At 37.8% G+C, this 24,802-nt stretch overlaps 1 protein-coding gene across 10 annotated transcripts in view; it reads right to left on the bottom strand.

The window, feature by feature from the left end:
- Window positions 1-4,162: 4,162 nt before the first annotated feature.
- QKI (QKI, KH domain containing RNA binding) overlaps window positions 4,163-24,802 on the bottom strand; it is a 145,093-nt gene continuing 124,453 nt past the window's right edge. For 2 of the 10 annotated variants that reach the window (XM_072331938.1, XM_072331947.1), the window contains exons 5-8: window positions 24,047-24,134; window positions 21,606-21,902; window positions 18,874-18,948; window positions 7,833-14,152 (exon numbers count right to left, since the gene is read on the bottom strand). In XM_072331938.1, the coding sequence (XP_072188039.1) occupies window positions 14,136-14,152; window positions 18,874-18,948; window positions 21,606-21,902; window positions 24,047-24,134 (477 nt within the window). In that variant the 3' untranslated portion in view covers window positions 7,833-14,135. Of the gene's footprint in view, window positions 4,189-4,332; window positions 4,365-7,832; window positions 14,153-18,351; window positions 19,719-19,912; window positions 19,919-21,605; window positions 21,903-24,046; window positions 24,135-24,802 lie in introns of those variants that run through there. The other 8 variants (XM_072331941.1, XM_072331940.1, XM_072331939.1 and 5 more) reach the window with 8 other exon arrangements.

Here is a 24,802-nt window from a genome sequence, read left to right as displayed (position 1 = left end):
TTACTGTGCCCCTGTTCACAAGATATCTCAGAATAGTAACAGACCACACACCCAGGAGATGATTAAAGGAAGTCAGGGGTCAGGAACACAGAAAGGCTTGTGATACTGAAGAGGAGATTTGCATGGCCATTAATATTTCATGACTTAGCAGCCATGCGGTTCAGAACAACTATCTGCACGATAAAAGAGAATTGTCTGCCGCCAGGTTGCATATTTCAGGACATACCTGAGTCATAAAGGTATTATTTATGCACCTTTACCCGTGAACAGAAAGCAGCTGCCTCTTGATTCTTGCACCTTTCCAAGGCAACCTGGAAGCCCTGGCTGAGCAGGGTTGGCGTGAGGCTCTGCCTTGTGCTATGCCTCTCTGCAGGGTGAGCTTCAGCTCAAAGCCAAAGCATATGTAAGATATTTCTGACTGCAGGCATACTGGATCTGGAAAAAAAAATAAATAAATAAAAGAGATGCTGCACTGTTGGTAAGTCTCTTCAGCCATTATTCCAACTCATGAAACTAAAGTGCTATTTATATGCAAGCGCATAGGTAGCAGTTCAGGAGCAGACCTTGTGTTTGCTGCCCATTATAGAAACATCAAATCTGCTAATTAAATCCGTAAAAAAAAAAAAAGAAACAGTAAATGACTACCTTTTCCCCAGTGAAAAGAGCAAGATGTGTTGGGTATTGAACAGAAGCATTTCATCCTAGGATTTTAGCAATTCTTGTCCGTGGGATTTAATTCTAAGTGAGCTGAGACAGCAGTGGCAGCAAGGCAGGTCCTTTCCTCCCACAAAATCAAACAAAGCTTGGAATTTTCCCTGTCTGCACATGCTTGGATGTGGCTGGAATACACAAGGGGAACATGTGGTAGGGCTGACTCACCGGCACAACCAGACTCTCCTGTTGCTGCCAGCCACTGATGCAACTTCTTCCCTACCTTTGAGAATGGGGTTCTCCCTTTCCAGAGCTGCTGTCAGTGAGGAGATTTGATGCAGATGGAACGCTGAGAGCACAAGAGACCTTGCCTGGGGTCCAATGGGATCTCTCGAAAGAAGAAATCATGTCAGCATTGCTTATCAGAGCTCTGCTGTTCTGAATCTCATAGTAGGGTGGTGAGTGGGAGTGTAGAAAAATGTGAGAGAAAATGAAGAGTTGTAGGAAGGACCAAAAAAAGAAAAGAAAAGCACCAAAAATGTGCCCAGCATTCTACTGATAAGTCCTTTTCCAGAGAACATGAAGCCAAAATGACTCCAACTGTGCCTGCCCCGATGGCCCAGACTGCACACATTGCAGATGAGGACCTCAGCGACATCACCTGAAGAATTCTTGGACCATGGTGCAAAGTCCAGCTCACAGGGATTTGTGGCAGCAAACTGTAAGGGGAGGAGGGATGACAAGGGAGAAACTGCTCTGAGGCAGAGTTATTTACTACTTCACTCCCTTCTAAAAAGTCACAAGTTTAACTATTTCAGTCCTTGGTTTCTCATTCATTTTCCTTGCCAGAGAGGAAACAATTTATTTCAAGGTTACTTCATAGAGGCAACTCAGAAGACAAATTTAGAGCCAGTGAAAGTTGTACTTCATCTGTATAATTTATGATTATCACTGTGATATATGTGACAGCCAACATAACACAGATGTTTACTTCAACAAGATAAAAGCTTAAGAAAGACTTGACTGAGGAACTAAATTCCCACTTCTCACCTTCCCTTACTTGCAGAAGCTGGCCAAAAGAACGCTTGCTTGCCAGCCAAATTATCTTGAGCACAACTAAGAATAAATCAGCCAATGCTGGCCTTTGTTGAGACAAGTGGTATGACTGATTTGGTGTTCCCGATTTTGCTTTATACCTATCTGCTAGCAGCAGCTCTTACTTTAGAAATCCGAAGTCCTGCCTTTCATAAGGAGTATTTCCCTTTTTCCCCCAAAAGCAAGCAAAAGGCTCGCTGCAAAATTGGCATCCCAAGTGCAGCTACTCACAACTACCAGCCTGAGGCTACAGGAGTTGTTGTTCTTGCAGCAAAGTTAATTATTTTATGGCATTTCAGTTTCAAAAATCATATGGTAACCTGAGAACTGAAGAGAGAGAACCTCAGGTGATTGCAGAAGAGCTCTGGTGTTTTTATGCCAACTTTTGTTCCCAAACACGGTCAAGGATGAGTGATGTTAACAAAGTGAAAGGCAGTGTCCAGAACACAGATAGGGATTAAATAAAACTCACCCAAATTTAAGCTCGAATCTCAAATGCAAATGGTGTATGTCACAGGTATCCTCTCCTGCACCCAGTAACTCTTGCACAGCTTTGCTAGGCAATAATGCAGAACACTGTCTTGTTGCATCTTTTCCACACTCTTGAACTCAACATGTATTATAATGAGACTGCATTTGTAAAGGGCACCATGTACTGACTCATCACTGCATTGTAGGGATAACTGGTTAGTCAGAAGCTCAAAGTGGTACAATCTGAGCCCTCAAACATGTGAGAATATCTGTGTGCTTGGCTGTAACATACACCAGAGAGGCCTTGGGAGCAGTCATGCCGTTTCCTGAAAAGCAGTTGAAAACTGAAGTAATCTTGGTATTGTGCTGTCTGATGATACTAACAGTCCAACAAGTTAAACGCAATGTGTTAGATAGTCCTGCACTACAATCATGCACATCTCCTGCACTGTACTGTGAAATTCTACCTCCTAGCACTAAGGCTGCAACACAATCCAGCTACGCCTGTTTTGCTGCTGCTCACAGGCACCAGCCATATCCCTGCTGTTGTGTTCCTCCAAAGGAGACAGTGCCGTGCTGCTCCCTGTAGCTACCTTGGTTTCTCCTCTGCCGTGCTGAGAGAAAACGTGGGCTGCTGCTCAGTCCATGCAGAGCTGCAGCACAGAGGCAGTGATGAGCCCCAACCAGGCCAAAGCCAGGGACAGCCATCTCCAGTGCTGCTGATACCCACCGAGATAATCTGGTCTGAAAATGGGACTCAGATGGTTGAGAAGTTGTGCAGTCTTTTTGTTCTGTGGGCTTGATTAAGTAAGAAGTCAAAGCTATTTTGTTTTGCTTATGTGCTTTATTTTCAAGTACATTCAATAAGACCCTCATACACTGATGATACAAGAGAACACTCAGCTCTGTTCTGTCTGAGCACTTCACGCTCTCATACACATCTGGCGCTGCTACAGTGCTCCTGTTAACCTCACTGCACAGATAGGGACCTGAAGTACAAGGGTTCAGAACATGAGCAACAAAGGCACTTGAGTGAAACAGCACTGTGCTTCTTTATGGAGAGCTAGGGAGGGGAATTCAGAAGTGGCTCTGCAGGGCCTACACAGGCTGTGCAGGTGGAGCAAGCAGAGGGAGATGCCCAACCAGCTCAGCCACTGGGACCAGCACATCCCCTGTGCTCTCGAGCAAGAATGCTGTCTGTGCACCAGCCATTTTCTCTTCCTTGTCACTAAACACGGCCAAAAGAAGGTAAAGTGATGGTGCTTTAATTTGTGGAATAACATAAAAGGACTCTGTTACTGAAAACCTAGGTAATCACACTCTCCCCTTGTCACTGAGACGTCCCTCTTCTGTCTAGGTGAATGGAGACACACAGATTTAAACAGGCTTCCTCTGTAGTCCCACATTTTGCAAATTCTGATATAGACCTAAAATGTTGCTTGCAGTCCTTCTATCCCAGGAATGAACAGTACCAGCTGGCCATCCGAACAAAGGGAAACTTCTGAGTATGAAATGTAAGGCAGCACAGTGGGGGGGGGGGGGGGGGTTGGGGGTTGGAGGGGGTGGGGCAGAACATCAGAGGAAAATGATGTGAAATTCAAATTAGGCTGAAAAAGGGAGATTTCCGAAGGACAAATGAACAAGTTTGATTAAGATAAAAGGGAGATATGGCAAATCAGCTCTTCAAGGACTGAGATAATTTCAATTTTCTTCACTTAATATTCGAACCTACAGTCTCTGATGAACTTCTTGTTAACATAGCACAGGCTTCTTGAGAATGCTGCTCTTGTTAATGTTTGTTTCCTCTTCCTGACTCATACAAAGTCCAAACTGCTTTTACTCATCTGCTCAGGACCGAATTCAAAGCTCTGACATGATTGTTTATCTTCTTTCAATCCTCAAAGAAGTCCGCTTCCTGTTTTCTCTCAGAAACAAAGCTGAATCCCACAGAAGATCTGCTTCATTCACTGCCTTTCAGGGAAAGAATCAAAATGATCTCATCACTAAGGTTATGTGGGAGAAGTCATCCAAGAGCATGCAAGTAATGGCCTTGTGGCCTCCTTTGCTTTGCAGAACTGGATCTGCTTTCTATGAAATGATCCAGAGATGCACTAGATAGCATGCATGTGAAGGTCTTCAGATGGCACCTGTGTTAAAAACAGGACATAGTCTGAAAGGTGCACACAGCTAAGAAGATATTATTACCTTGTGCATTTCCAGCGCATACCCTACAGTGAGACTCCAAAACAGTGTTCCTAGTATCTTCACTCTTGCTTGCTGAACCTGCCTTTTCACTATAATAACTTCAGTTTAAAAAAGTACTCCTTCGTAACACAGCCTTACAAGTTGGGGTCTGATTCATCTTTCGTGATTATTATTATTATTTTAAAGAAAAAAAGCTTTTGTTACAAAATAGGGGGTTTCAGGATTCCGTATTTTGTAATTTAAAAGACTGTGAAAGCAAACCAGAAGTAGCACCCAGACAATTGCTTGCTTTGTGACTGGCCTATTGCAAAAGGATCTGGGACCTTCTTAGTTTCAGACAGTAAAATTGCGGCAGCTCTCAGTGTACTGAAAATCAACAGAATTCATTCTGGAAAGGTCCCAGTAACCAAAGCCATTTCTCAGCCCCTTGGCTGCACAATTGATTGACAAATAGATGAAATCTAGATTTTTGACCTCATTTCCTCATTTCATTTAGGAAATTTTGGTTTAATTTACTGAAGAGCTGCTGAAAAGACGCAATGCTGAGATGTGCGACCTAATCTTGTGCTTTTTCTTGAACCTCAGCTCTGGGTTTACTACTCGAACGAGTCAACCTTGCTTGCTGCTGCTGTTGGGAAATTACTGGTTTATCGTGGTTGATAATTGTCAGAGAGATCAACTCAGTATGAATGGGCTGCCAATTTCCTACTGTTTGACTGAGAACTCAGTATACTACTTTCATTGGTAGATTCGAACAGCAGAGTGAAAGGAATCATTTCAGACACTGCATTTTATGCTCATCGGTAATCAAAGTCTCACTATTTAGATAAAGACAATGGTTATGTTAGTGTTTCCTCAAGGAAATTACAGTAATCACATTAAAAATATTGAGAAGAAATATAGCAGTGAGACCACCAGCCACAAGCATACCAAAACACTTAGGAAGAAAACAGTGGTAGGTTAATAGTCAGCTCTGCCGGTAGAAGTATTCCAGTCAACAATTTTCACATCTAATATAGATTTGTAGACCTAAGGAAAACAATCCCAAGTGCAAACGTGATCACAGATAGGCAGACTGAATTCTCATGGTGAAGGAGACATGGAAGATCATCATAATTCTTGTTTTCTATGGGTGGGTAAAGAATGAGTTTGCACAGTGCGTATATGCTCGATAGTCAAAGATGGTAGAACAGAAAGTGAGGGTGGGCCCACACATCAGCAAGCCAGGGCTGCAGCACACAAAATGGGGTTTATATCCAGAGTAACAGCAAAGACCTCGAGGGCTGCTTTACTTCATCAAGTAACACACACACACACACACACACACACACACACACCAAACAAGATCTTTACAGCTTTACTGCAATTAAGTACCAAGATTAAAGCTAGTTCAGAAATGACTACATGCCACTAGTGCATTGGGGCTCATGATGGAAGAAGTCTTCAAATGCTAATTACAGTAGATTTTTCATCCTTTCTAGAACAGTGTAGCTAAACATTAGCCTCCCCTGCCCTATTCTGCCAGACTCTTACAGTTGTTGCATTTGGCTTTACCTACTCTCTGCTTATTTCTGAAGCACAGATTTTATTTAAACTGTGAGGTAGGAGGACTTAATCACTTCAGTAAATAAATTATCAAAAAATCATGGAATGTTTTGGGTTGGAAGGGACCTTTGAGATATAATTCCAATCCCAGCTGCTACAGGCAGGGACACCTCAAAGTCCCATCCGGCCTGGCCTTGAACATCTCCAGGGAGGCATCCACAACCTCTCTGGGCAATTTATTCCACTGTCTCACCACCCTCACAGTGAATAACTTCTTCCTAATATCTGGTCTAAATCTACCCTCTTACAGTTTAAAAACATTTCCCCTCATCCTATTGCTACCTGCTGTTATGAAAAATCCCTCCCCATCTTTTCTGTAGGCCCATTTCAGGTACTTGAAGGCTGCTATAAGGTCTGCCCAGAGAGACCCAGGCTGAAGAGTCCCTACTTGTCTCATGGGGCCATGGGGCAGGTGCCCCAGCCCTCTGATCATCTTCATGGCTCTCCACTGGACCTGCTCCAGCAGCTCCATGTCCTTCTTGTGTTTAGGGCCCCAGAACTGGACACAGTAGTCCAGACGGGATCTCATGAGAGCAGCACAGAGGGACAGAATCACCTCCCTTGACCTACTGGTCATGCTTTTCTTGATGCAATCCAGGATACAGTTGGCCTTCTGGGCTGCAAGGTGCACACTGCCAGCTCATGTTGAATCTTTCGTCAACCAACACTCCCCAGTCCATCTTCTCAGGGCTGTTCTCAAGACATTCTCTACTCAACCTGTATTTGTGCCCTGACCTGGGTGCAGGACCTTGCTCTCGGCCTTGTTGACCTTCACGAGGATGGCATAGTCCACCTCTCAAGCCTGTAGAGGTTTCTCTGGATAGCATCCCTTCCCTCTAGTGTGTTGACTGCACCACTCAGCTTTGTGTCGTCTGCAAACTTGCTGAGGGTGCACTCCATCCCACTGTCCACGTTGCCTACAAAGATGTTAAATAGCACCAGTCCCAGCTCACCGATCTCTGAGAAATGTCGCTTATCACTGGTCTCCACACTGAAATGTTGACCACAGCTCTCCGAGTGTGACCATCCAGCCAATTCCTTATCCAGAGAATGGTCCATCCATCAATTCTTTTTTTTTTTCCCCCTCCAATTTGGCAATTGGGATGTCATGCAGGACAGTTAAATAATGAAGAGGTATTATTGCATACATCTCAGTGAGGGTTTTAAAACACAATTTCTTCTCCGAAATATGTTTCTCACTAGATTATTCACACTAGCTAGGGTGGCAGTGACCAGAATACACCAAAACAGTTGGCTTCAGTACAAAGTACTTCTCTTCCATTTTTGCACCAACATTTGTGACAGCTGTGCCTAAAGAATTACAATAACATCATCATCACTTGGTCCTCTCCAAGACATTTATGAAATCGGTGCATCTGCAAATCTATAATCAAAATGCGTATTTCACGTTTAACGCATACTCATCTCATTTAGTTATACAGATAACGCGGCATAGCCAATAAGCTGTTCTTGAGTATCCTGGAAAATTTAATGAAAATTTAAGTCTCTTCAGCATGTGAGAACTTTCATAACAGTGCTAAAAGCATTAATGAAAATTGAAGTGTGAAAAATGTACATTCTTTATTCTGCTGTTTAGATACAGAATAAAATTGAACTTTTTCAGAAAATAAAATTATAGCTACAGCTTTGAGAGCTGTCAATTTGCTTTTGAGGATAAAGTACATGCACTTTTTCCAGTTATTTTATTGCACATAATGTACAGTCATAATTGGTGTTTTATTTACATGTGTTTTGGCAATGTCCATGCCCCCTCCCACCCTCCCCCAAATACATTATTTTGCACAAACAAAACCTTAAATGTTTCACACAAACGGCCATAATACAAGTAGAAGCGTTTTATGTATGTATGTATACTATTTAAAATTAATTCTTCTAATGAGATTCAGATCTCAGCTAAATCTTTGCCTTGGGAGTCAGGTTCCTCCCCGTTAGTCAAGTTGTCAGACGGACATCCCAGCTGCAAGGAATTAACACTGCAAGTCACCGCCTGCTGTGCCTCCCACCCACTCCTATGCAGAACCAAACCACCTGCAATTAGTGCGCAGGCACATAGAAGGAAGAGCACTGTACTTTTGTTAACCAGTTTGATTCAACATTGATTACCATGTGTTAATGTTACTGCTTGTGTTATTCCAACGGTAGTTCATTAATAGTGTTTTAGGAAAATATATCAAATGTATTAAAACGAGTTCCATTAACAACTATGTACTTTCTTCATAGGAATGTCTTATTCAGATTTCATTCTGTACAATGTGCTAGTTACGATGACTGCTACACTGTTATCCAAATATGAACATATGAAACTGAACATTATTTTTAAGCATGCTTCTCCCAAGTCAAAACAATCTCTTAATGGACAGCAAAACGCTTCGATGCTTCCCTGCATTTTCAGGTCAGAAAACTTTTCCTGGTCCCCCTCAAAGAGTCCATCCGGAAATAAACCATTACGTGCAGATTTTTTACATACTTTTTTAGAAGTCTGTTCAAATAAATATCAATATCAACAGCATATTTATTTCATTTAAAGTATCTGAATAATATCCCTGAAGAGTCTACAAAATATTTTCTACATCGCTAACAGAAAAAAAAAAAAATCTATCAGAGAAGTAAAATTTGTTATAATTTGGTACAACATTTCACTTAAGAAATCAATAGCACTGCTCAGATTTTATATTAAAAGGCTTTGTGGTGTTTTTGCTTATATTCTCAGCTATTTACAAGGAAAAAAAATAATAAAAATCTGTTTCTCCTAAAATTAATCCACGTTACTGGACAGACCAGCAACATTATCCATGACTTGAATGTAAGACCTTCCAAATGAGAAGAGAATTTAACCACGGAAGAAAATAAAGAACAATCAAGCTTCAGTGATGCTGCAGTACTGCAGGCATCCTGCCTCAAATTCAGGTATAAAAATAGCCTGTTTCTTTCCAATAAGCAGTCAAAGCATAAAGTAAGTGTTCAGGCAGGCACTTATGGAAACTGAGAAATGCACCTGATGGTCAAAAGCAACTATTGTAAAATTAGGATTTTTAAGGGCTTCCATTGTTTTGCTTTCTTTCTGCTTGAAAATACTTCAGAATTTAAGGGCAACTCTCAGGAGTTACAAGAATGAGATGAAAACGCACTGTGGACCAAGTATGACAGTAGTTCACATCTCATAAAAAATAAAAAACATTACAAACATTGCCAAGAAAAAAAAGAAATAAACAGTTTTTGGAATAGAAGTACTTTTCAGTAGATAGTATTAATCATTTATCCTGTCTGAACAGTGTCACACTGGAGAATGCTGCGCAGAACTTAAATATGTGTCTCTGATGAAACGTTCAAATAACAGAAATCAGTGACTCTGGAATGACACCCCGTATCATCACTTCAGCAAATTTTCCTCACCTTATCTGTTGAAAATGCCCTTTTCTTTGTTGTTGTTTCGTCATCTACTTGTGATTGACTTTTAGGATAGCAATGTATCTGTGATCTGTTCAAATTGCTGTATGAGTGAAACTGTTCTAAACGTACTGACAGAAGTCTAACTGTACCCATGCATTTCTGTAGAACAAACTAAAAGCTACATATCCTCATAAAAAAGACATCTTCATCATAGCTCACCTATTTTTCTTCCATAAAACAAAGATACATTCAATTTTAATTATTGCCAATCCTGGAAGAAATGGTTAAAATTTTATATTGCATGGACTTCAGGAAGCGTAGTTTGAAACATCATAAATGTTCCAAAATTTCCTTATCTGAATTTTTATTGTATACGTGAAAATAAATGGAGTTTTTCACCAGGGCTGTTGATATCTGAAGAGAGACCTACATCAACAGCCTCCCTTGACGTTAGCTATAATGACTGTCCCCTTACGATGCAAGTCTGGGCAGACTACCCATGCTATGGAAAGGAGCCTCAGACAAAAGAAGCAGCAAGAGAAACATTTCCGTAAAAGCCACCTGCATGGAGGTACAACCAAAACAGCATTTTCACCGTTTCAATTCCCTGCATTCATGTTGCTACAGTCATCCGCAGGGATAAAGATTACATAGAGGCAGACCTGGAATTTGAAATGGCTGTTGCTTGGAAATTTAGAGAAAGGTGTGTTTTTATACTTTCTGCAGTCATTAGGAAATGATACGTTCTGACCTTTGGCTTACAGAAATTGTACTCCCCTGAGCTACGCAATACTGATAGACTATAGCAGAAGTACAAAAAAATCACATAAAAATAGCTCGTCATGAAGAAAATAAGGCACTTTTGGCAAGGGAATAAAAGAAGATTTTGTATTTCAATGTACTGCTAATCCTATCTAGATGCATTTTGTGCTTGGAAATGTCCCATGATGCAACAGGTGCCCAAGCCAACAAATCGCAAATTGCAAGAAGATTAACTGCAACCTCTGAATGGTTCAACAAAGAATCAAACTGGTTTCTGTACACCGTCATGATTTACCAATACACTGGCATCTTTGCTCTTTTGCTGCGAGCCGACAGTAATTATTTTAGAGAAAGAAAAAGAAAGTGTGGAATTAGTAATGCAGATGCTGAAAGGCAAGTGGCAAGACTCTACAAGAAGAATGCCTCAAATAAAATAAAATAAAATAAAATAAAATAAAATAAAATAAAATAAAAGCTACTTTGTTCCCTTATCTACTGGCACCTATTCCCCAAGGTAAAAGGCCAGAACGACCAAAGCCAACTTAATAGTAGTGTGCAGAATGTCAGCCGACAAACAACATAAAAACAAGTCACGTTGTGTTATCTGTGGTCACGTTCTTCAGGGTTAGTCCAGTAACTCAAGACTTTACATTCTTCCGTCTTTATTTGTTTACTTTAATTAAACATGTAATGGTTAATAAACAGACATAGTCCAGAGTTAGTAGGTTGGTATTATAACATTTATTAAAATAATGCTATGGGTTAATAGAAACAGCAAAGAACCAAAGAATTAAAATGCAAGCTATGTAAAAACCCAACTAAAACCCAAATATGTCTAATGTATTCATCCAGTAGCTAACTAAAAGCCCAAGAAAGACAACACTCCCAATATAATAAAGTACTGCAAAACAATTGGCAATTTCTCTGTTATCAAAATTGTGGGTTTTGCATTTTGTATCCTTTTTTTTTTTTTTTCTCAATCAGGAAAAAAATTCTTTTTGAATGTTATATAACATACATATAAAACAAGATAGAAAAATACATTATAAACTTGTAACAATGGCTGTAAATACATTATCTTACATGTTTCTCATAGGCAATAGGTTGGTTATGGTACATACATAGCATGAAACTACTAAGATAATAAAGAACAGACAAATACATGTCATCTGTACGGTTACATACAAGCGACACTCCCATCTACCCACTCTAAAAAAAAAAATTACATAATACTGTCAGAAAGAAGTCTTAAAACTACTTATTTTAATAAAGAAAAAGTCATTAAAGAATGATAATACTGAGAACGAAGGCATTCGGAGATTTCAAAAGTCATGCTTTTTTTTTTTTTTCTTTTTCTTTTTTTTCCTAAGTCGATCCAAAATTTTGTCAACTAAGTTTTCAGAAGATTTGTTCAGAGCAAACATTACTTTCACATGTCACACATCTGTTGCGCGTACTTCCCCTCCCTCCCAATAAAAGACCTTTGATAAACATCCAAAACGTCCAGGTTTTTATCATAGTTGAGATGAAACTGGATCAAATACTGGTATTGTTTTAGCAAATCTCTCTTCAAATGTTCGAGTGTCGCAAGTTTATTCAACCAACCAACCAACCGACAAAAAAAAAATCAAAATGGCACAGTATATACTGTAAGTAAAATCAACAACTGTATGTGTAACAGGAAGACAAAGCCGGTGGTACAATAAACAAAAAGCTAGCTGAATACAAAAGGATGAATGTCTATTGCATAGTAAATAAACTGATAATTATTTCCAGGTGAGACAAGATGTTAGATGAGGTCACCATGCAGGTGCTTAAAATGTAAGCCCTCTTAGCTTACTATTGACCTTTCGTTTGGAAGCTGTGAAGATTTGCAGGAGGAGAGTAAGTTGACAAGAAGGGGAGTAAAGTTATCACCTGATATTTGCCAAGCTTAGTACTGAGCTCCACACAAAGTAATACTTAATGTTTTTAAGATTCAAATACTGTGCGTTCAACAGCTTCAACTCCTGCGATCGCCCAGCTACATCAATCTCATGTGGAAGTAAGGGTTAAAACTACAGCACAGCTGGCCTTCAAACAGCTAACTGACGTCCCCCTCCTGCGCATCTTGCGAAAGAAAGCCAGTAGGCAGATGTAACAGTAATGAAAGGAGAGCTGAAAAATAAATAACTTGCATACTGCTTGACACTGCAGAAACTGCTCACAAAAACGGGGGACATGCTCAGACCATAACTGAGGACTAGCTAAGCACTTTCGTTATCCACAGAACGCCAGTTTTCTGGATGACTCTGAAGTCTACTATGTCTGATGCACATTTATTCCAACCAAAGTCAAGAAAACCTGTCTCCATCCCTGAACAAAAATGAAACACTTCCATCTCTACCAACATATCTCAGCTAACAGTCTAATTTAGAACGAGACACTCTGTATGACAGAACCTTTGGTTTACGTTGCACAAGTACTGTATTAGCTCTGATTCGAAAAGCAGAGTTGTGGAAGTAACTAAGGGCTGATTCGACAGAAACCTAGCAAATGTTTTTCGTAATGCGATGATGGCAAAGTCACGTCACACTAATATGGCAAAAATCAGGTAATTAATACGGTCAACTCATCATTTGTCTTTCCTCACAGCTTCTTTTCACATACTGGGCGACTGAGTGGCATGCAGTAACTTGTCTGAGGGAGAAGATGATTATACAAGACATTTGACTAAATGACCATGAAGAAAATAAGGCACTTCCTTTTCTTTAGACTTATTCCAATACTTAAAAAATAAAAAAGAAAGACTAAAAGGCTCTTTTGGTCTTTTGTTTCTTGACAACCACCAGAAAAAATCATTTAATGAAATAAAGGGTTTCTTTGTTCTTTTTTTCTTTTTTTTTTTTTTTATAACACTTGAAAGTATAAAATGCTACATTTCCAAAAATATATATATTTTTTCTGCACCAGCACCCTTGTATAGTAAAAGTATCTACTTTTTTGTTCATTTTGTTTCAATGCACTACACTTTATCTACAATTTCGTTACATGTATACAGCAAATAGGCAAGCATGGCTTTTACATCCTTAATGAATTTTTGTTTTTTCTTTTTTCTATACAGGGAGGTTTAAAAAAAATATTTGAACAGTTTGCCCAGTAATGTGACACATAATGCATGTACCTTGTTCTCATGTAATCTTCCGAGGAGGATTAAAATATGGTTAAAATAATTTAAACTCAGATTTAGCTTTCATAGTGTTGCTGTTTTGTTCACTGCATTGACAACGTTTCTGAAAATTCACTGTATTTCATGGCACTCCTTTTTTATTTTTTTATTATTTTTTATTATTTTTTTTTTAAAACATCCAATTTGGCAGGCAATAGAAAAAAGGCTGCGACTTCCGCCCTTTGAGGGCACTGGTAGTGGACTAAACAGCATGTCAAATTTTGAATACTTTTTGGAATCCCTTCACCAATGACATCCCTGACCAAAGGTTCATGCATGATGCATCATCACACAGTACATTCAGAGAGAGCTTTGACTTCTTTTTTGAGAAGAAAAATATTCCTAGAAGTCTCTCACAGTAACTGCCTCTGTCATCGGTAGTTAAGGGACATCTGTCTCCATCTCGTGCGAGGCCTCCTTACCGTTCGCTTGGGGTGGGACGCTAGAGGATGATCAGTGCGGAGGGATGAATTGGACCTTATTGCTTTACTACTATTCAGTGCAGGTTCTAGAACCACTTTCACCCAGACAGGAGAACACAAAAAAGCGGAGTTGGAGGACAACAATTTCTTTGTCTGTTTTGTTAGATGGTAAGACGAACGGACAAGTGCCCCAGCTCGCTGCACTGAAGACAGGCAAGCAAAGGCGATTACCAGTTAACTGATCAGCAGGCAGGCATGGTCAGGTCATCATTGGGTGAAGAGTTCAGAGGTCAGAAGGTCATAGGTTAGTTGCCGGTGGCGGCTGGGTGGTTAGGACCAAAAATAAAAAAAAAAAAAAAAAAAAAAAAGAAAGAAAAGATAGAGAAGAGATTAGTTCCAGCTAGTGACGGCTTAATGACAACATGAAAACTAATCACAACTAATAAAAAAAACAAGCATGTTTAATTCTCACATACTGATCGACACCATCTACAGAATGCAATAAAATCATGACAGCCCTCCATCATGATTTGGACACGGGAAGGAAAAGCCCGCTCCCACAAAACCAGTTAACAGGAGAAATAGAGATAAAATACAACTAACGACTAATGGTTAGTAGCAGTCGATGAAGGAAATCGGAAAACAAAAACAATGAACAGTTTTGGAACTCAGTCGGAAGAATTTGGAAACAACAGTCAGTGCACGGCATCAGTATCTGACTGCTATTAAGCATTAGTACCTCTCCAGGTGCAAGCATTAAGCAACTATTAATGATGGATGTGATTATTAATAACTGGTTGTTAAAAGAAATGGATCTGAGGAATTCTGATCTTACAGAAACAATTTGGTTCAACAAACTAGGGGCCAAACAATGTTTTTTTGTTCAATAAATTTTTTATTGCCTTTCATTTATTCTATTTACAAACAACACGGAATTTCTTGGCCTCATGATACAAAGCAGTACTAAACTGTAGTCTAGCAACGTAGGCATCATCGTGGGAACCAGGAAAACGCTAAGGCTGCTACTTTAGCCAGCATCTTCCTGTTCCAAATACTATTTTACACATATAGGACACTTATAAAATGCACTTGCATGTAAACACTGTAAAAGTCCTGCCATTTTAAATTCTATACTTAAAAAGCTCTAAGTACATCAAAAAATAGAGAAAATATCTAATTGATACTAATAAGGCATTTTAAAACTACAAACAGCTCTCTTTATTCATTTTCAAAGCTAATACTCTGCAAATACAATAAAATCTGACATTTCATATACATTCCTGCTTTATATTTTATATTTTAAAAGAAGCCACCTGTAAATACTATTTTCTTTTGCAAAAAAAAAAAAAAAAAAAAAAAGGAAAAAACAAGGAAAAAACAGGAAAACAAAACCCAAAAACACAAACAAATTACAGTAAAACATAAAAAAAATTCTCAAGTGGAAAGTTATCGTTCCCAACGTTCTTGAGCTGTTCCTTCTTTAATCATTCTCTCACATCCTCCTTCACCAAACTTGGTCCACTTAACAGTAGTATGATTTCTTTTTTTTTTTTTTATATATTTTTTTTTATTTTTTAAGACTCGTTCAACAGCTTAATCATAGCTAATAAATTCTGAGGTTGATAAAGTTTTTGTACTGTTGCCACGTTGACTAAGGCAGAGGAGATGAAAGTGAGAAAGGTATTCAGTGCAAAGTCAGATTTGTGCCATTTCATTAAAATGAAGTCCAGTAGGTGTGATATTCACAGATAGCATCGATTTAGCAATCGTTCTTGTGGGCTGATTCACCTTCACGTAACAAAGATGGCCTATCATTTAGGATACAGTTCATAAACACTAAGAGAAAAATGACTACTGTAACATAAATGAGACCACGTGCTCCCTGATTTTTTTTTCAGAATCGTGCTAACTGGGGTTTGTTTAAATTAAAACGGCTGTTTCAAAAATAAGCAAAAATAAAAATAAATATTTATGTGGCACAATCTCACCACTTTACAGGTATACTAGAAACGCAGACTCTTAAAGCATTTTGATGCTGATTACAATTTTGATTAAACGGTATTAAAATTTATATATAAATTACGTGACAGCTGTTGGTTTGGATATAACATTCAAGAATATTCAGAGCATTATTATTTCTCGTGGAGTTTATAACCAAAGCAAGCTACCTTTTAAAAATACCAGTACACCTGTGATACATCCTCTGCCACGTCTCTGGCCTTCTACAGTACACACAGGTTTGTCAACTGTGCAACACCATTTACAGTTTATTACAATTAAATCAGTCAGTCTCTCCGTTATATGCATCAAATTCAATTCTGTATTATTTATAAACTGGGGTTTTATTCTTAGTTAAAACAGGCTATATTTCTCAACCCTTCACCAATTCTAAATGCTTAGTTGTACATAATAAAAAAAAAACAAAACAAAAAAAAACCAACCATTTACACATTCCGGGATTCTTGCTTTAAATGCAGTGCTTATCTCTAAAAAAAAAAACCTATGCGAAGATTAAAAACCTACTTAAAAAGTGAATGCAGTAGTACTACCAAGTCATCTGAAAATTGATTTAGAATTTAAAAAACAACAACAAAAAACAACAACAACAAAAACCCTTAGACCCAGTGAATGTAAATATGATTTTAGCAATGTTTAACTATGTAAAAACAAACCAACATTTCTGCATTGAAAAAAAAAATATATGTTTCGGTTTGCTGACATTGTTTTTCATGGGTATAGCTACAGAAGCTTATCAGTGACTGAACAACTCAACAGACGAATACGATATATATATTAGTATTTTAACTCCACAACATAATTTTAACGCGTTCAAGAATCTGTTTCATTCCTGACCAATGCTTTTCAACAGTTTTGCAGAAGGCTTTAAAACTGTTGGGGATAATCTAGGATTTTGGATTCAGAATAAAATGTAATAAAGTTGTAAAGTTCATTTTATGTGATATTCTTAGGACGACACCGGTACTGCTTAGATGAGACTAAAAAAAAAAAACGTTCACCTGAAATATCAGCATGGTTTTCATGCAGACAGATAGAGGTATACATGACCTATTCCACAGGAGATAAGCCACCTGAATTTATTTATTTAAAATATAACTGACTTCAAATATGGTTAGAAAAGAACACGGTATTATCAGAAAATGGCTCTATTTTAAAAGAAGGTAAAATGAAACTATCTTTTTTTTTTTTTTTTTTCCCAGTGACTTTTCAGTGGCAACCCCAGACAAAAAACCTCGGCCCTTCACCAAATATTTAAAATACATGTTGACTAAATGCTATCATGATAAAAGCAAATAAATTATTGGTATGCTTCTCCCACTCTGTACTGCATCAGTGTGTTTACTAGCTGTCTCAGGCAAATATCCAACTAAACAAGTAGTTTTATAGCAACCTGGAGCTATCCGTGCAGATCAAAAACGATCTTAAGCAAAAACTGATCTTTGTAACATCAGGTTAAGCTTTTAAAGATAACCAAATTCTAACATTTATTGCACTTGACAGAACATAGGTTATAATTTTATTTTTCACTTTGTCAAAATTTGCTATAACCTTATTCTGAATATGCCCCGGTGCCCACTGAAGAGCATTCAATAAATAAGAATAAATCTTTTGAAAAACCTAAGTAGTGTCTTGTTATCAGCCTTACATCTTTCGTAAAGCATGCATTCTTTCCATATGAAAGGTAAAAGTCTCACATAAACATAGCAAGTATCCAGGAGGGCTGCTTTGAATCTACTGACTGAAATCTGTATCGTTTCTTGTGGAAAATTTATAGGAGATTGAGAGAAATGAAGTGTAGTCAGCATTAGGAGATGTCAGATCTGTCACCGGAATTTGGCTTCTGAGTATTACAATATCACACAAGCCTGCACAGCACTGGTTTTGATGAGAGCAGAATAATAATACTTGGCACATAAAGCTTTGCGTCCTCAAAGCCCTGTACAAACAAGAACCCCCACAACAACCCTGTGAGGTAGGGAAGTATTATTATCCTTATTTTACAGATGGGAAAACATTCACAGAGAGATTAAATGACTTGCCGAAACCCACGCTGAGTCAGCAGCAGGGACAGGATAAGAATTCGGGAGTTCCTGTGCTCAGCCTACACTGTTTTATTAGCCAATGTCAATAAACCGAAAATATTGATTTTCTCAATAAGCTTAAATACTTCATTCAGGGGTCCAAAGGCATTACGTTTGAGGAATGGGAGAAAAATGAAGATTTACTTTCCAGTCCAAGAGTTAAAAGAGAGATGCCCAAATATTGGATGTCATCTCACCAACAGGACTTCAAAAGTTGCTTCTCCTTCAGGTTACGCATTTTAGCAGCAAGAGGTAAAAACCAGGAAACAGAGTTTGGAAGAAAACCAAAACACCTTCCTTTCCCCCATCCTTATTAATTCAAACACAAACAACTTTTGAAGTATTTTCTTCACAGCCCTTACCTTTCTGAATTCAGTTAGGTATCTGAGAACATGCATCCTCCTCAAAAATATACAGTACAGTGGCTCAAAAGTTTATTGGAAAAAATAAAAAAAAAAGGAATCTAAATCTTCAAATTTCTCCAGACACAGACAGGAGGCATTTATTCCTTTACTTCTTTCTCATTAAGCAACCATCCATTCATTTTATTTTGCAACACCAATCTGATATTTCCACACCAATTAAAAGAACAAATTGGAGGGAGAGGGGGGGAACACAAATTAATCATTGCAGCACTTAACTCATAGGGTTTCCTGATGCAGATGGATCTTTAAATAGTTTTTAAAAGGGAAATCTGTTATAGCTACTATATTAAATATACGACAGAGTGTATGTATTTTAATTGAGCAGGGAAAGGCAGGTTTACAAAACGTTTTTAAACCCACAAGTATCCCCTAAGCTCTAAAATATTAACTATTCACATTAATGTGAAAAAGTTAAGAATGGGTCAAAATACGTTTTTTGGTCAACCAGCTGTGGTGTTGCAAATCTCATGTACACTCAAAGCACTTCTTACAAACAAGAACTCCAGAACTAAACTAACCTCGGTCTGCGGTCACAATCCTTTGGTAAGGATGGACACGCATATCGTGCCTTCGAACTTTAGTAGCCACCGCACCTAGTTAAATTGCAATTACCAAGACAAAGTTAGAAAACATTCAAAGAAAACATTAACAGCAGGTTTATCAAAATGGATTTAAATGATCATTAACTACAAAAGTTCATTTTAAGAAAAGCAACAAGTTAAGGCACAGTAGTTTCAAATTTTAACCGTAAGAAGTTTCTGTGCAGATTAATATTGCATTTACTTTAAACATCCTGGCCTTAACCTGTTTAATCCATTCATTTACAATCCCAAAATTACAGTATTTCATGAAATCTATTAGACCCAAGCACATTTAAGCTTTACTAGTCACATATTCACTGAAGTGCCTTACTTGCAGCAGGACTATTTTAAATAATGCCATCTTTTAATACTGACAATTATTTGCTAACTTTAAGTTCATTTCCAGTTCTACCACAAAAAAAAAGAAGTTTTAAAGCAATTCTTCAAGCCTACAGATTGGGATTTTAAACTTTAAGTCAATAAGTACGAACTGCAATGAATTAGGTGATTAGTAAAGCAAACACTATATAGAACACTTAGCAGTCAGTATACTACTATACACTCATAAATTACAGCTACTCTGTAATAATAGGGGCTAATCCAAATTAATAGCACTATTTTATTTTAAATCTATGTGCAAAAAAAGTGCAAGTAAGTCACTGACTGCTAGGCCAAGCTTTTCTCAAGGCTGCTGAAACTAAGCATTTGTTAAAATTCAGATCTGATGAAGGATCAGTTAAGACCGTTCTTGAATTCTTAGCCTTTCGTTGGGAAAGCCATACCTAAAGATAAAAGGAAGGGAATTCAAAGTTAGACACCAACTAAAATTGGATTCCAGCACCAGTACCCCCAAAATACTCAAAGGGATTCATTCCCGTCATTTTTCTCAGAGCTGTTTTAAGGTAACTTAAAGGTCCAGCAGAAAAATAAGTAACATTACTCACGAGCATGAGTATATTATGAAGTAAAACTCAACCAAAACCTCATTTAGTTATTATTGATTATTAAATCAATGCAAATGCTCAGATAATAGAGCAGATGTCATATTACTCACTGATTCCATGCTATGCAAACAGGGGTGTGGTGACATTTTTTCTCTTCTTTTTCAAAATCAGACTATTTAGAGAGAACCATTTTAGGCTACACACTTGCACTCCCAGCTGTGCCTGGACGGCATCAGCTGCCTTTTGGGAGTGACAGGATAAAAGTATGCAAAATCCTGTAAGAAATCAGTGAAAGTTCCCTGCATAATATTAACTTATTACAATTTATTTACTTGGTATTAAGTAAATTCAGGAGGGGAGATTACCCCTAACCAGCAACTGGATAGGTATTGTGACAATGCCTGTAACTGCAACTCAACCCCAGGAGATATTGCAGGCGCAACAGTAAGGACTAACAGATCAGGGTGGTGGAGCCGGGGAGGGCATGCACTTGTTCAGGGGAAATAAATAAATGGTGACGTTATCATATAGTCACTGGATGTTGGCTTTCAGAGAGTAGAAAACAAGATGCCCAAAGACAGACCTACTGAATAATTTCGCCCTATTACAACTTCTGCTTAGTGCCTACTAATCCTGAAAGGGAAATTCTTAAATACATCTTGTTTTTTTACTGCGTAATGGGGAAATGCACACAGACAGATAACAACTATTCATCATTTAAGTGAAACACTGATTTTTTGCAATACTTTCAACAACATATTGACTTTGAACCTTATTGTCCAGTGTTCATTAGAGATGTTTAGAATCTGTGTAAATCAATAACTGCCACTGAACAAACTAAGATCAAAGTTCCATAAAATCAACATTATGCAGCGCCAAGGTCATATGCAATTCAGAACAAACTAACGAGGAAAGATTATTTATATTCTGCAGACAGAAGGGAATGAAGACACTATAGGAACTGCTCACTCCACATTGACTAGCTAACCAAATTGTCAAGGCTGCTTTATCATTTTTGCCTTCACACAGCAAGTCAATGTTCTGAAATATTAGGAATGATGGACATTTCAACACAATGCATATAAAAAAAGCAATCAATAAAGTTGCTAATTGTATTGTCCATTGCTTAAAACTTAGCTTCCTTTATACTTATCCACTGAAATTACTTTCTGCTTACAAAATGATTTACAGCTTCCTAACGCTGAGGAGAGATGGATCAAATGTGCTCTAAATTAAGAAAAAAACCAACCAAACAAACTGAAAAAACATCTTTCGATTCTCTCCCGTTGGGCTACCAAAAAGACACTGCAAAATTAAAAGTTCATTTTTCCAGTGACTACAGGAAATTTATCCTGCAGTTGCCCCAAACAAATCTGGCGTTGATGGGAGAACAAATTACGTATGATAGATATCAACGTCTATTTGTTTTTTTCTTGTCTATGCATCTGCCCATCTCATGACACACAAACCCTAAGATTTTGTTTTCAACAATCTTACTAATATGCTAAACACATATTACATGCATGCACATTTAAAAATGCAAAACATGTTAAAATGTTTGAATTACACCATCCATCTTCCTAGGCAACTGTGATATATCGGAGGCAATAGTGTGTGTGTGTGTTTTGTTGTTGTTGTTTTCCCCTTAAGCCCCTCGACTTCTAGATGCAAATATCACAAAAGTGTACGACGTATTCTGCAGTCATGCATGGATAAGAGTCTTACCTAATACACCACTAGGTTCAATGGGATACTCAAGGATTGATGTAGCTGGTGCCAGCGTGTAGGGGTACTCGTACGGGGTGTAAATTAAACCAGCTTCGGGTCCTGGTGGCACTATTGCAGCGGTGGGATGAGGAGTTCCGTTTGGCATGACAGCGGTTTGTATTTGTCTGATCAAAGGCATTATGGTAGGGCCAGCTGGCGTAGGAGTACGCAGGGCAGCTGGTGGGAGAACAGGCGCAGGCCCAGTAATGATCCTTGGAGCCTGGGCTGTTGCTGCAAGAGAAAAGGCAAGGGCTGCTACAGTAAGCAAAGAAATTCAGAGGAAAGTATGGAGATAGCAGTATAAAACGTGGAAAGAATGGGAAAAAAGGGGAAAAGTAGGAAAGAAGAAAAATAAAAGGAAATCATTAGTACATGCGCTGATCACACAGTGCCAAAGCACACCATTCAAATGCAAACAGCTTTCCATTTTCCAGTGTGATTAAGTATGAACATGCAAAATAAAAAAGCCATTGTAAAACAGTGAGGTAGATTTCTCAAACAGGTTACACAGCACAAAAGCTCCATTTAGACCACATTTCTCCATTTATGCTATAAAGACTGCATGAGACTGAGATGCATGCAGGAGATACAAGGAAAATACTTTCATAATCAAATACAGAGCACAAAATGTAGTGCAACTACAGAGTCCACAGATACTCAGTTATGCAGAGCTACCATATCAGAGTTCTACATTTTTGGATCTCTCATTTAAAGATCTCTTGGATCTCTTATTTGAAGTCTGCTGGCAGACAAAACAAACAACTGAATCACTAACACAGATCAGCTGGCTACAGTCAAACAAAACTCTTCGTTGTAAAAAGCTTCTACGCACTCCAGCTGATCTACCTGTAAGTTTGATTAACATACAGGTGGTCAGAAAAAAGAGAAACATGCAGACAGATTTTCAGATTTGAGAGGGTGCAGTTTGTGGAATTATTATTATTATCATTTTTAACAAAAATGCTCAGTGCAGAAATTAAAAAAATAAAACAAAAAACCAAACTAACTTTGAACATTTTCAATTCCTTTTTTCAGCTAAAATATATTTTAACTTGTTTCAGTGAAGTCATAATGCAAACAATGAAAATATCTTATTACGAAAGACTGAATAGTATAGTGGAAATAGTGGAAATATTTAGTCAGAAAATGGAAAAAAACAAACAAACATCATCCCACCTACACTTAAAACAGACCAGTGGGAACAGAGCAAAGAAATCATCCCAATTAATATAAAGGTTTCTATGCAAAAATTTGTACCAATTTAAACTAATCTGAAAGTTATTTTACTCATAAATTTGCAATAAATTGAGGTCTCTAATGGGTTTAAAACTGAGCTAGCTTTAGATATTATGGTATTAATTAGGAGGTGAAGACTTATCACCAGCACTGTGGTGTTAAAAGCCCTTGCTTACATAACCTTTCCAATCAAAATAATTACACCCGCGTAAGTGCTCTCAAATTGACCAAACTGCATTCCAACCTTTAAGCACATTCAACATTGAAATGGAGTTTGTGTGGAGAAACAAATTTGCAAATACCAGTAGGCCCTTAGTGAAAGAACTGACTTCACTGTGCCTACATTTGATATCAGTATCGTAGCTACGGCAAAAATTTACTTTGAAAGAGCATTGGAAATTAAGTTTTCAGAAGCAGAAATTAGATTTTAAACTAAAGAAAACACTTTGTATCACGCATAATATACATATATATGCTGTCATTAGTTGGTGTATGTAATTAAAGTGTAAACATGCACATAACATGTGTTTACAAAAGCTTTCTCACACAAATCTAATGGAAGACATTGCAAAAATGGCTCATTACATCACTGATCCCTGTGAACTCAGGAGTGAAATCAGTTGAATTGCTGGAAAAACGTAACATTGGGGGAACACATGCAAGGAAGATGAAAGGAAGGAATATAATACAGATAAATGTATTCACAGTATGCTGAACACGTGTAATATTTCCAAACTCATTATTTGATAATAAAATGGAAAAGGTGCCCATTGTCCTTTACACATATTAAGGAAAAAAAAAAAAAGACTAACATAGGAAAATGTGGCATAAGTGTCACATTTAGTCTGAACTATGAATCTGTAAAGATTTCATCTCAACCTTCTTTTTTTTCTTTTTTTTTTTTTAATGAGAAAGACAAAATAAAAATCAAAGAAATAGAAAGCAAACAGCAACATCAAAAAAACACCCAAAACCTGGCAAAGCTTATCTCCAGGAGATGCCCTGCCATGGCCACCTACTGTTCTGGTTTGTTTGTTTATTTAACAGTGCCTTCCATTCTCCAGCTCAGTTGCTACTGCCCATTTTCCAGAAAGCAGCCTTAGGAATCAAACCCTACAAAAACACTACTGTTGCACTGACCCTCAAGATTATAACATGCTTACGTGATTTGATGTTGGCATCTCTGTAGGTGCCATTCAGAATTGCAAGCTCCATCAGCTGCATCTTTTTAAGGCTGTCTTCTCCTTCTGCCTGCATATGAAAAGACAGGAAGAAAGTTTAGGTTATTAATTCACTAGAGCATAAGATCTAAGGGAGTTAGAATAAAATACTGTCATGTTTTAACCAAGGAAACGCTTATCCATTCATCTAAAAAACAGCAAGTTTTGATAACTTTTCATTAAAATTAAGTGCAAGTTGCCTATTGCCTATCATTAACTAATATTAGTATGTATCTTAGAGAGTTTTGCAAGAGGCTTGTGCCAAAATTACAAAAACCAAGGCTATATTCAATTTATGCTTGATAGAAACTATTTAAGATGGGACGATGAATGGACACCAGACATCTCTTCCGCAACTTTATTTTAATGTGTATCTATGTAGGCAATACTGACTGACTGCTTCAGTAAAAAAAAATAATACAAAAAAATTACTTGAGCAACTTTTTCAACATCAACAACTGCTGTAAGAAGGAAGTCAGAACTTTGAAACGTAGACATTCTCTGATGAGGATATACCCATTATTTATACAGTATACATAATTCCTAAACTTGGATTCGATATATCTCAAATTCTCTACTCTCTATGGTATCATGCAATTTCCATATATATTATGTGGTATTTAGTAAAAGAACAACCAAAAAATACCAACCCTCCAGAAAAACCACTCTCGTTTTCAGTTACTAACAACAACAACAAAA

This window comes from Excalfactoria chinensis, chromosome 3 (genome assembly GCF_039878825.1).
Source record: "Excalfactoria chinensis isolate bCotChi1 chromosome 3, bCotChi1.hap2, whole genome shotgun sequence".
In the NCBI taxonomy this organism is placed as follows: domain Eukaryota; kingdom Metazoa; phylum Chordata; class Aves; order Galliformes; family Phasianidae; genus Excalfactoria; species Excalfactoria chinensis.
The sequence above is the reverse complement of the archived record's forward strand: the minus strand, read 5'-3'. Positions and strand labels throughout refer to the sequence as shown.